At 40.3% G+C, this 12,980-nt stretch overlaps 1 protein-coding gene across 7 annotated transcripts in view; it reads left to right on the top strand.

The window, feature by feature from the left end:
• The window catches only part of LOC121917206 (HMG box transcription factor BBX-like), a 184,931-nt gene that overhangs the window by 152,265 nt on the left and 19,686 nt on the right, over window positions 1-12,980 (top strand). For 6 of the 7 annotated variants that reach the window (XM_042442958.1, XM_042442960.1, XM_042442956.1 and 3 more), the window contains 4 exons: window positions 1,691-1,829; window positions 4,238-4,386; window positions 6,154-6,273; window positions 10,809-10,998. In XM_042442958.1, coding sequence (XP_042298892.1) covers window positions 1,691-1,829; window positions 4,238-4,386; window positions 6,154-6,273; window positions 10,809-10,998 — 598 coding nt within the window. The remainder of the gene's footprint in view (window positions 1-1,690; window positions 1,830-4,237; window positions 4,387-6,153; window positions 6,274-10,808; window positions 10,999-12,980) is intronic. The other variant, XM_042442957.1, reaches the window with a different exon arrangement.

Genomic DNA, 12,980 nt, shown 5'->3' with positions numbered 1-12,980 from the left:
GGATTTGCTTCATATCAAGGAAATCTAAGATCTCAACTGTAATCACTTCTATCCAAGGCTTCATCCGCATTGCAGAAATAATCCAGGATGACACTGCTTTAACTATCTTGACTCAATGCTGTACAATTCTGGGATCTGTAGTTTGTTGTGACACCAGAGCTCTGAGAGAGACAGCTACATATCTCAAAACTACAGTTCCAAAAATTCAATAGCATTGAGCCAAGGCAGTTAAAGCAGTGTCAGACTGAATTAATTTTACTGTGTGATTGCAGCCCCAGACATCATTCAGTAGAATATGTTTATTTCAGTTATACCCCCAGTTTTGTATTTCATGAACTCAAGTCATATCCGTGGAGTTTGCCTTTGAGAAACCGATGAGATCCGCATCTACTTAGTTTCAGTCCTGTATCAAATCATGTTCCTTTTCAGCTGTATTGTAGCCTGGAGGTAGGAAAGGATCCTCATAGCCATTTGACTGAAATGATGGAAGGTCAATCTTAAATTACACACATTTGTTGATCATTCTTGCTTATTTTCAATCTCTATGGGGAAGACAGTTCATAGCTTTACTTTTTGTTTGCTTTTTTGGTATCTGCTCAATGAATTTCATAGGGGGATTGATGTGAAAAAGAAATACAACTTTTTAAATGTACCTTTCCATTGTTTTATATATGATTACAGTGAATACACAAGAAATTTCACAGAATTTGAATTGAAGTCTCAGATATGTAACACCGAAAACATGAATGATTTTTAAAAATTCTGAAGCTATCAGGTTGTTTCACTCTGATATTTTAGGAGATCTGGGACACTGTTCTGTTAACAAGGGCCCTGTATAGACGGGCCTTTAAGTACGTCCTGGCGACGTACTAGGGTTGCCTTGGGGCGTTGCTTATATATGCACCGCAACCCTAGTATGTCGGCAGGACGTCAAAATGGCGGCACCCTGTCTACATGGGCGACACCATTTTGACGTAACGGCCACGTTGCCTCCAAATGGTGCGGCGCAGCCGTTATGTCTTGGCACCACTGCAGGGCGCTTGTGGCGTCCTTTCAGCGGCACCGGAAGGAGCTCCAAAACGGAGCTCCTTCCACAGCTTGTGTCACTGGTGCAGCCTTTACACAGCTGCACCAGCAACACAAAAGAGAAAGAGGCCAAGCGGCCCCTTTCTCTCTTTCCCTGCCGCTGTTGGGGTGTCCTTGAGGCATGAAGCCCCAAGGACACCCCTTTCCAGGGGCATTTTGCCACTTCCCCGCGGCCTAGAAAAGCAGCGGATTGGGGCTTCTGGGGCTGCCACTGTGGCAGCTCAGGCCTCGATCCGTCGGGGAAAGGGGTGGGTGCAGGCAACCCCAAAGGGGTGGTCTGTATCCTGCCATAGTTGCATTCTTTTGGCGATGTGGCTAATTTAATTTCATTACTTTTGCAAATATGTAGAAATTTTGCAGTTTTAAATAGTGGTATAACAAGAGGTGGCTTGTGGTCCAAACAGGAATGAGCCTCTCTGTAGTCTAGTCCATCAGATACTGTTAACTTAGAAGAGTTTTGTGACTCCTGCCATAGTTGTCCACATACTGTAGCATACCTGAGTTAGTTCGTTCCCAACCTAACTACTATTTTCAGATTTCCTACCAGTTTCCCAGTAAAAAGCCAAATATCTTTCCCCCGCTTTCCTTCTAATATTCTTCCCAGGGAAACGAAGCTCAGGAAAAGGTGGCAACTCTGATCATGAAGGATGCTGGAATGAAGAAAACTGGGCATTTTCCCCAGTGGGAACAAGTGGGAACAAAAAGCTTAAAAAACCTAAGCCAAAGGAAGAAATTGTTTTGGGGTAAGTGACATAACTTGTAAGTGTTTAATTATGGGTTCACCATTCTCTTTCAAACTGTATCTATGTATGTGTATAATATATGCGTTTTACTAAATACATATTCATAATTTATATGTCCCTTCTGTAATTTTAGGGGAAGAAATCTGCTATGCAGTCCTGCAGTGAAATTGCCTAATCAGAATTCAGTTTTGATTCCATATTAGTCATAACCCATACAAGAAATACTGAACAAAATACATAAGATGATCAATGATAAAATTAATGTCTTACAATTAGTATAGTGGACATTAATTGTCATTACTGCAGTCATTATAACAGCTCACAACATAGAGTTCAATCAACATCAATAAGAGAGCTAGATAGTGCTAGTGCATTTGATGGTGGCCAAAGGTTCCCTCTTTGGCACCTGTTTGTCTTTTGCAGAGCTGATCAACTTCAGTAAAGTTCAGATACTTGAATTAATAATAATTTGTTTTATTTATATACCGCTATTCCAAAGATCATAACGGTGAACAGCAAGTAAGCTAATTAGCAAGTAAGCTAATTTGCCCCCAACAGTCGGGTACTCATTTTAGCGACCTCGGAAGGATGCAAGCCTGAGTCAAGCTTGGGCCCTTTTTCTGGTCTTGAACTCGCAACCTTGTGGTTTTTGAGTGAATGGCTGCAGTACAGGCATTTAACCACTGCGCCACCAGGTTTAGTTTCAGTCTACTGAGGATATAGATGTCTTGTTCTTTAAAAGCAACAACCCACAAGAACAGCAGAAGGCTTCATATACACAGCTACTTATTGGATAAACATCTAGCTGGTAATACACAAATACTTGGATAAGGAATCCCTGCAGAATTAAACAGCAGTTGAAAGTACCAGAATGCGGGTGTGGTCTTTTTTTTTTTTTACCCCCACTGTATCCATTATTTGCACAGCTGATACAGTAGAATTTCTATTCCTTCATGGGAGTTGCTGGATTGGAGCTAATTAATCTTTGTATTTAAAGATTATTACTGAGTTCACAATATGTATACCGTATCTTGACAATTGTAGTGAGATCCAGTAATATATAACCTCACTTGAATAGATAATATTGATTAATTTGATTTGATTTGATTGCTATTCCTTTTTTCCTCAAAAAATGGGATTCAAGGTGCATCATATCCAGATTTAACAAACTTAAATACAATTAAAACACAGACACATCAGTAAGGAAAGGAAAAGAAAGCATGCAATGCCCACTTCATAACCACATGCTCTTTCTCAGCAAGTAGTGAATATCTCAAAGTGAGCCTGATTAAAAAGCCTTAAATAAAAAGAATTAAATGGGGACATTCATCCAGAATCATAGAGTTAGAAGAGACCACAAGGGCCATTCAGTCCAACCCCCTGCCATGCAGGAAATCTAAATCAAAGCATCCCGACAGATGGCCATCCAGCCTCTGTTTGAAGACCTCTAAGGAAGAAGACTCCATCATACTTGGAGAGAGTTTGTTCCACTGTCGAACAGCCTTTATTGTCAGAAAGTTCCTCCTAATGTTGAGGTGGAATCTCTTTTCCTGCAGTTTGCATCCATTATTCTGCGTTCTAGTCTCTGTGCATTTCATTTTTCCGCCCTAAGTGCAGTACCTTACATTTCTCCGTGTTGAATTTCATTTTGTTATCCTTGGCCCAGATTTCTAGTCCGTTCAGGTCACTTTGAATCTTGTTCTTGTCCTCTGGGGTATTAGCTACTCCTCATAATTTGGTGTCATCTGCAAATTTGATACGTATGTCCCCAATTTAATGGAGCAGGCTCTTAGATGTACTTCTTTGTGAGGAAGATTTCATTTCCGAAACATATGTCAAGTCTGTTAAATTAAAGGTAAGCAACATTTCCATCTCCTGAACTTCTAACGGTTTTGATAAGGGATTTTGATTCTACCTTACTCTCAAATACCTCAGTTGCCAGCAATTGGCGACCTTCTGTTGAAAAGAGAAAGAATCTATTCAGCAGTGTTTTACTGCCATTTTCTGTATGAAGAACAGTAAAATACAGACATCAGTTTCTTATTTCTCCAAATCAGTATTACTGTGTACATTTTAATAATCTGCAAGAATATTCCAGAGCCTTTGTAATCCTAAAGGTTTCTACTATATTTATGACATGTCACTTGCATTTACCATGTCTTAAAATGAATTTTATTTTAAAGGTTGTGAGCTTCAAATTGTCCATTGCTTTCCATAAAAGGTCCATAAGTACTTCTGGACTGAGATCTATTCATCTTCTTCTGTGCATATAGGCTGTTTTTGCTCCAAGTATCCTGTCAAGGAGAGGGCATAAAAGTCTCGTGGCAGGCTATCACCCTAATTATGTGGGTTTTCAATCCATTTATTTTAATTTATTCTGTGTTGATTTTCTGCCTTCTGTTTTCTAGCTTAGCAAAGCTGGAAGAAGAATTTGAGAAAAAATTCAACAGCCTTCCTCAATTCAGTCCTGTCACATTTGACCGGAAGAGTGTGTCTGTACCAAGAAAAAAGAAAAAGGTTGGGAGCTACTCAGCAGACCAACCAAAATCTAACAAAGGTAAGAGGCCCTCATCATTCACGTCCACTTGGTATCAAATACTGTACTGTGCAAGGTCAGAAGCTTTTACTGTCTCACTTAGCTTAATGCTTGCCAATGTAGTATTGTGTGTGTGTGTGTGTGTGTGTGCGTGCGTGCATTCTTGAGCATGTAAGAATTTTAACATGTTCTGTTCAATGCTTTTCCATTATCATTTCTAAAGGATGAAGAGAGGCAAATTTTATACCTGGAAACTAGGGCTGTTGTTTTATTTAATGTATGTCTGTTGAGTGGCTCTTAAAAACAGCATTGTGTAAAACTACCAGTAGTAGCAAATTTTATTTTATTTTATTAGTAGCACTTTAAAAGACATCTTTCTTTTCATGCAAGGGTAAGAAAGTACCAAACTCGGCTTTGGCTTTATTGTGTGGTCTTCAGCAAACAGTTATCTCTCATCCTGAGATTTTATTTATGAATTATAAACAAATAGTTACTGATATGGTTGACAGAAGGATTCATCAACACTAAACATTTCAAGCACATTAAATGTGAATGCATGAAATATACATACATATATCTACACACACACCTCGAGAGAGAGAGAGGTTGCAGTGTATGTGCTTGCACACACATACACACACGTGTGTGTGTGCTCTTTAGAACTGCAGAAGCATTGCTTTCTAACAGTTGGCTAGAAGCAGAAAAGCTGCTTTGAAAGAAATGATAAGCAGCATTTTAGCACTGCTTTCCTGAGCCAAAAATGATGACGCCTCAAGTTTGTTCAGTCCCCCCAACCCCACTTCCTCCTTCTCTTCCTCTTCCTCCTCCTTGTTCTGCACAGCTGGGACACATACTTCAGTCATGTTTAGTTACACCTTAAAAATTCCAGTTCATTTCTTCAGTAGCAATTGCATTCTAAAACAAAGTCAGATCCCCTCCTGTTTTAGTTTGCACTTTCAAAAAACGTTTTTACTTAATGAAACCAGAAGTGGATTTCTGACCATCTTTGGCTTTGAGTGGTGGCCTGGACTAGTACTTGATGAGAGCATTTGGCCCCTGAACCCTTAGAGACTGCCCACACTGACCTTGAAGGTGATCAACACTGCCACATTCAACAGGAGCAGTTATATGTTATAGAGTTAAATACTCTTCCAAAATAGAGTAATGTTCACACAATCAATATAAAATATATATTTGTGTTTTCTGTTAAAATCAGGATTTCTTCATGAAGCCTGATTCTGATATATTTCTCAGCTCTTATGCAAAAGTCAGGTGTAAATACCATCATCAGAGGTAATAGGGTTTCATCATACACAGAGTTTCACAGCTGTCAAGATAAAGGATACATGGTTAGATGCTTTCCCTTGTGCTCTGTACTAGGTTCTTCAAGGCATAAGTCCAAGAAAATATCATTGGAATAGGCTCAAGAATACTTCTGACATTATGTCACATGTTCATAGCACAGGAAACATGTAGCCCTCCATTGTTGGACTACAATTCCAATCAAACTTTTAGCAGCCTGGCCAGTGATAAGAGATTATAATAGTCATTCCTCAACAATAGAAACACCTTACCCATGTCATACTTGGCATGACATAGTTTCCCAACCTTGCCCTGATTGTGTGTGCTCCAAGGAACCATGTCAGCAAACATGGATCTCAACAAACAGATCTTTGGCTAGCAGTTCAAGTGGATTGTTTCAGTTTAGCCATATTCTTAGAAGAAAGAAGAGACATAGTGAGTCAGCACAGAAAAGTAACAGTTTTGTGTCTCTGCTAAATGCTTCAGAGTCTGCAGCAACACAAGAACCCTTGGTTGGCAGCCAGAAAAGAAAAGCAAGGAAAACCAAGATTACACATCTAGTCCGGACTGCAGATGGCCGGGTCTCGCCAGCAGGTGGAGTTTTAGGTATGAACATGAAATGATTTCTCTTGTTTATCCCATGTCTTGTTTATTTGTAATTAATTAAAATATTTACTATATAACCCATCCTATATCTGATGATTTCAGGGCATCCAGCCAAATAAGTGTGTATCAGCACAGTTTTGCATTACACTATATAAAGTATGGTTTTGCAAGACAATACTGTGAATGAAATTCAGATTATGACAGTGTATATTTCCAATGCAGAGATCAACAAACAGATTGCGTTAGAAACTCATATTGTGCAAATACATCCCATAATTATGGGCATTTCGTATCTTCTGGGGTTTGGTTCCAGGACCCACCATGGATACCAAAATCCAAGAATGCTCATGTCCCATTAAATACAGTGGCATAGTAAAATTGTGTCCCTTATATAAAATGGTAAAATCAAGGTTTGCTTTTAGGAATTTATATTTTCAACCTGTGAATGGTTGAATCTGCAGATAAAGAATCTATAGAGTGCTGGCTGTGCTCCTAAATTTCAGTTTGGAGTAGGTTGCAAGAGGGTAGGGAATGAAAGAATATTTGAAAAATAGTTAAAAAAACTGCTTTCTTGAATGTTGGAGAAACATGAGGAGGAGAATCCTGGATGTGTAAAAATCTTTGCACCTCACTTTGTGTGAAAAAATGTGGTGGCGGGGATGTAGAAAACTAGTTCTACACAATAAATGCTGTTTAATGTGAGGGAAACATGTTTTGTCTACAGAAAATGCACACAGTGTGTACATTTTTTACACAGAACAAATTCTTTTTATTATTATTTTATTAATTTTAATACATAATATACATACTCAACTTATATACCTACATAAAATACCTAACAATTGTTTGTTTACATAGATAGCATGAATTTATTTTATATCATGAACGGTTAGATAACATTGGCCCGTTACAAACGGGTGTAAAGTACGTCCTGGGGTCATGCTAGGGTCAGGGTAAGTGCGTGCCTTACGCACGCACCTAACCCTAGTACATCCCCAGGATGTGCAAAATGGCGGCGCCCGTTCCACACGGGGGCAGCCATTACAATGTCATGAACACGCCGTCTCCAAATGAGGCGGTGCGGATGTGACGTCTTTGCGCTGCGCGAGGACGCATAGAGCGCCCTTTCCGCGGAGCACGAACGGAGCTCCTTCCGCTGTATGCGTCGCTGGTACAGCCTTTAGACGGCTGTGCCAGCGACGCAAAGGAGAAGGGGGCCGAGTGGCCCCTTTCTCCTCCTCCCCGTTGCTGTTGGTTATCCTTGGGGCTTCAAGCCCCAAAGACACCCCTTTCCAGGCCCCGGGGAAGCGGCCTTTTGCCACTTCCCTGCGGCCTGGAAAGCAGCGGATCAGTGCCTCGGAGGCTGCCGTTGTGGCAGCTGAGGCCCTGATCCGGCGGGGAAAGGGCTGGATACAGGCCGCCCCAAACAGGAGGTCTGTAACTCACCATTGTTTCTCTGTTATCCTCCATGATTTGGTCTTGCTTATATTCCAGCATACCAATTATATCTTGAATCTGTTGTTTCCCCTTCCCCCAACCAAAAAAAGAGAGAGAGAAAGAAGTATTACATATATTAATAGTATCTGATAAATTGTATGAGTGGTTTTAACTTAATTATTTTATCTCATTTCTGTAGCTATCTTTAGTCTCATAGTTTGTTCACTTTTTCCCCATTTACTTTGAAATTTTTGCTGTTTTCCCATTAATCGTCATAGTTATTTTGTCCATCACCATTAGTTCATTCACCTTAGTTACGCATTCTTCCTGTAAATTATTACTTCCCCCTTTCCACCCCTTTCCAATGTTTTGCAGAAACAATTCTTAATGTGCAAACAGTGCAGTTTTTTATTATTTGCCCTCAGTAAGGATAAAAAAAATTGTTCTTGTCCACAAGAACAAAATGGTGATGATCTCCATCCCTGTGAGGTGGTAGAGTGACTCAGAAAATCGCACAAGCTTCTGCAAATGTAAGAAAGAGAGATCTTTATCATCAGCCACCCCCTAATTCTTTTTAATATCAGATTAGCTCAAAAATTTGCTTATTCCAGTTCCAGACTGCCTTCACTTCTTTATTTTTCATCAGAATTTAACAGTGAAACCTAATAATAATAATAATAATAATAATACTGTTTATTTATAGCCCGCTTTTCCAAAAAATGATCAAAGAAACCTTCCAGTGAAAAGATCCATTAACATGCAGGGGTTTTTTAGGGCTTTTGGTCTGTTGACAAGCTGGAGCTCTTTAAGAATTCTCTGGAATAATCTTGGGAAGAATGAATCTGATCTAAAAGAAGATTTCACCAGCATCATGACGTCATGGTGTCAATTCAGTGCCAGCATGATGGAGGTTTTTTTCCCTTCACTATTCCCCTGCAGACCTTTGAGCTGCTCTAAACCCAGTTTCATAAAGTTTTCTAGCTATACAGAGCAGGTTTTTGAGGTTCACCAAGGACGGGTCTGCACTGAAAGGCAGAGATCAATCCCCTTCCAATGTTACGGTGTTTGCAGTTCCACCAAGGGAAGTGCATTTTGAATCTTGCTGAGAGACCTCACTCATCTTTACTTGCAATGAATATGAAAGATCCTTTTGTTTTTTTAGGTTAAAGACCTAAGAACAATAGATACCATCACAATATGTGATTAGAGAGGTTATAAATAGTCAAAATGCTATACAGTCGGCCCTTGACATTCACGGCTTTGACATTTGAGGTTTTGACTATTCACAAGGTCATTGCCACATGCGTGAACATTCCTCCTCCTCCCTCCCAGGCTTTCCCCCCGGTGGGGTGAGAAGCCTAGGAGGAAGCGAGCAGCCGGGAAGTGTGCATGCATCAACTCCACCACTTCCCCAGTGTGATAACCAGTTTCCCACAGCCAGCTCTCCCACCAGGGAAGGGAGAGGAGGAGCAATTGTACCCCCTACCTTCGCCAGTGGAATAGATGCCTGGGGAAGGCAGGGGTGCTATCACTTCTCCTCCTTTCTCTGGTGGGATAGCCAGCTATCCCACTGGGGAAGGCGCGGGGAGAAGATCACTCCTCCCTTCCTCGGTGGGATAGCTGCTTGGGGGAGACAGCTATCACATGAGGGAAGGTGCAGGGAGGGAGATCACTCCTTCTCTCCCTTGCACGATGGTATAGCTGCTTGGGAAAGTAAACTATCCCACCAGGGAAGGCGTGGGGAGCCAGTTAAAGGGACATGAGCATGGGAGAAGGAGAGGAGTGCCCAGGCTTACTCCTCTTCCCTGCCTACCCGTCCCTTTAAACTGGCTTCTTCTTGGGGGATATTCACAGTTTTTCTACATTCGCAGGGGTCTTGTTCCCCTAACCCCAGTGAATGTGGAAGGCTGACTGTACAATCTTATCCACAAAACTTATCCACAGATTCTGCATCCATGAATTTCAATATCCACAACTTGAAAATACTCTCCCCACCCTAGGAAAAAACTTCAAAAAGCAAACCTTGATTTTGCCATTTTATATAATGCACAGTGGGCCCTCTCCTTACATTCCAGATCATCCCATGTAAGGGAAAATCTGCCTATGCTCGGGCCCCATAGGAAATAATCGGGTGCATGGAGGTGGTGGAGCGGCGCGCATGCGCTCCACAGGCACACACACCATAGTTTCCCTCCCCAAGCAGCGTCCGCGTATGCTGGAAGCCGTGTAAAACTTGTCCGCACATGGCATGGGCACACTTATATAGTGAGACTTGAGCATCCATGGATTTGGGGATTCACCGGGGGGAGGGGTCCTGAAACCAAACCCCAGCAGACACTAAGGGCCCACTGTATAACATGTTAAGGATAATTTTGTATTTTTAATAATACATTGTCATTGCAATTTTGTTAATATATTTATTACAACAACAACAACAATAACAATAATATGGTTTTTTGAGGGGGTGGGAACCAGAATGGACCCGATCAAAAATTAAAATGCTATATTAGAAATCAGCTAAAAAAATTATGTAAAACATTTTATTTTATGTACACTTGCACTGTAAAAAGTAGAATCACCATTAAGATGAGTACAGTTGGCCCTCCATTTTTGCAGGGGATGTATTGTGCACTCTGTGTGTGCGCCATTGCAAATAGTGGAGGTCACCCCTTTGTGTATTATTCAAGGGTGCGGATCCCAGATCAGCGCATTAGGAGGGGCGACTGTATCAGTGGTCAGGAAAACTACATGTATACAGACAAACTCTTCTCTTATGAAAAATTGTTAGGTAGGTCTTTTTGTATTAGAATTTGAGCTGCCCCCTGAAAAAGGCTTATTCAGTGTTCACTGTACACTTGGATTAAGTGAACAACTGTAGATGAAGATTTTTGTACTCGGAGTAAAACTATCAGTTTGAGGTCCCTGTTTGGGGAGAGGGTTTTCTTGAAATGAAACCAACATTTTAAGGAGAAGCACTGCAAGGCCAACTCTGAGTTAGGAAACCTGGAGGAATTGTTGCAGCTTTAGAAGTTTAATAAGCAGATATGTTTGATAAGTAATTTATCTGTTTATTTTTATTGATTTGTCTTCCATACAAGAAGAGAAACCAAAGGAGCAACTGCAGAGTAGTCTTCAGAAAGCAAATACGGGAACTGACTGCAGCGAAGAATCCTCCCAAAACGCTGAATTGGAGGAAGGTCATAGTATTACACCAGACATGCCATCTGTATCTGCCTTCTTTAGCTTAGCTGCTCTGGCAGAGGTGGCAGCAATGGAAAATGTACACAGGTTAGTCAATACATGCTTTCTTTTCCTGTTCGGCTAAAAAATAGTCTTTCTTGCAGCATCTATATCTTTCATTTAAATCAAGCACCACTTGCTTGAGTCATATGGAGAATTTTAGCTGAATAAACCTGGCCTGCATTCACACTGCAGACATCATGTTGACCTAATTTCAATTGCCATGGCTCAGTACTGTGGAATTCTGGGAACTGTAGTTCTTCGTGGTCTCTGTGAATCCTACAAATGGGGTTGTATCATGCCTGTGCAAATCATATTTGGAACCTGCTGGTATAGCTAGGCTTGAATTTTTGACAGTAGCCCCAAGTTCCCAGGATTCCATAGCACTGAGCCATGGCTGTTAGTGGTGTCAAATTGAATTATTTCTGAAGTGCAGATGTAGTTTCTGTTTCTGTACGTACAGTTACAATGGCATACACTGTTTACTTTGGAATGCATCTATTGCAACATTCATTCCAAGAGTCTCACAAGGTTAAATTTGGTGTGTTTAGGCCAAACCCCACATTTGTTTTCAAAAAAGAAAGTGGGAAATATATTCTGTTGCAGTAACTGTTTCAAAACTGAAACAGTTTGTTGGAATGAGAGTTTGTGGAGACCCAAATGGGTCCCATATTGCAAGAAAAGTGGAATATTAATTTGTCTGGCAAACATAGATAAATCACTTTTTGGACTTGGTTATTGTTTAGCTGTGTACCTTCAAGTTGTTGCTGACTTATGGTGTCCATAAATTGTACCTATTATAAGATTTTCTTGGCCAGGTTTATTCAGTGGGATGATGATGGTGATGATGATGATTAAGGTTTATTTATAGAGCACTGTAAGAATGTTACTTTTCCCAGGTCATTCAGTGGGTTTCTATAGCCAAGCAGGGATTCCAATCCTGGTCTCCAGAGTTAGAGTCCAATGCTCGACACCAGGGTCTCGAGAACAGGTTCAAATCAGGGCTTTATCTCTGGCACCTATTTGTGATGGGACTAGGAAGATATGTAAAAACAAAACTTAAACCCTGCACTATAATAACTTCTCTGAACTATGAATATGAAATTTGGTGTGTACATTTACAATGTAATTCTATGTGTGAAATTCATATGTGCAGTTGTTTTAGGGAAATGTTGGTAAAGGAGACAGAAAATACACACATTTTGCTTAATTGTTGTAGCCTTCATATTAACTTGGTTGTTCAGCATTCCATTAGCTTATTGTTGCTTTTAATGATTTTGCTTGTTAATATGTAATATATTGACATTGGAATAATGGGATGAGCTTAGAGCATATGGTCAGGAAATGGTTCTTCATGAAGTTCAGACAAACAGCTGATCCTCTTTTCAAGGAAGGTTGAGAAAGACGTATAGTGTGCTCTTTGTATCCACTGCAGTTTGGTTCTAAGAGATTCCATTGATAATAAAATCTGTTGATGCTCAGGTCCCATTAAATACAATGGCATGGTTAAAAGTGTCCCTTATAAAATGGCACATTCAAGTTTTGCTTTTGGGAATTTGTATTTTTTAAAAATATATTATCATAGAATCATAGAGTTGGAAGAGACCACAAGGGCCATCCAATCCAACCCCCTGCCATGCAGGAAATCACAAGCTGTGGGTAGTCCATAGATTTTTAGGACGAACTGTATAAACCTCAACAATGTGTTACTTCCTTGAAGACTAAGATCAGAGAATGAAAGTTGACACATATGATGGTGATGGTTGTTGAATGCCTTCATGTCATTTCTAACTTATGTTGACCCTAAGCTGAACCTATCATGGGGATTTCTAGGCAGGTTTCTTCTGTACATGTATATACAGGACACAAAATTCTGTTTTATATTCAGAATTTCACCTTGGCTTAAACCTCATGTGCAATTTAAAGTGAAAGTTTGTAATACAATACCTGAATAAAGGCTCTTCAAATAGTGCCTTCCTAATTTATTTCATGCATTTCTGAGGTGATGTGGTGGTAAGAATCCTACCTCT

This window comes from Sceloporus undulatus, unplaced genomic scaffold, assembly GCF_019175285.1.
Source record: "Sceloporus undulatus isolate JIND9_A2432 ecotype Alabama unplaced genomic scaffold, SceUnd_v1.1 scaffold_12, whole genome shotgun sequence".
In the NCBI taxonomy this organism is placed as follows: domain Eukaryota; kingdom Metazoa; phylum Chordata; class Lepidosauria; order Squamata; family Phrynosomatidae; genus Sceloporus; species Sceloporus undulatus.
Note: the sequence above shows the minus strand (reverse complement) of the source record. Positions and strands in the feature narration are given on the sequence as shown.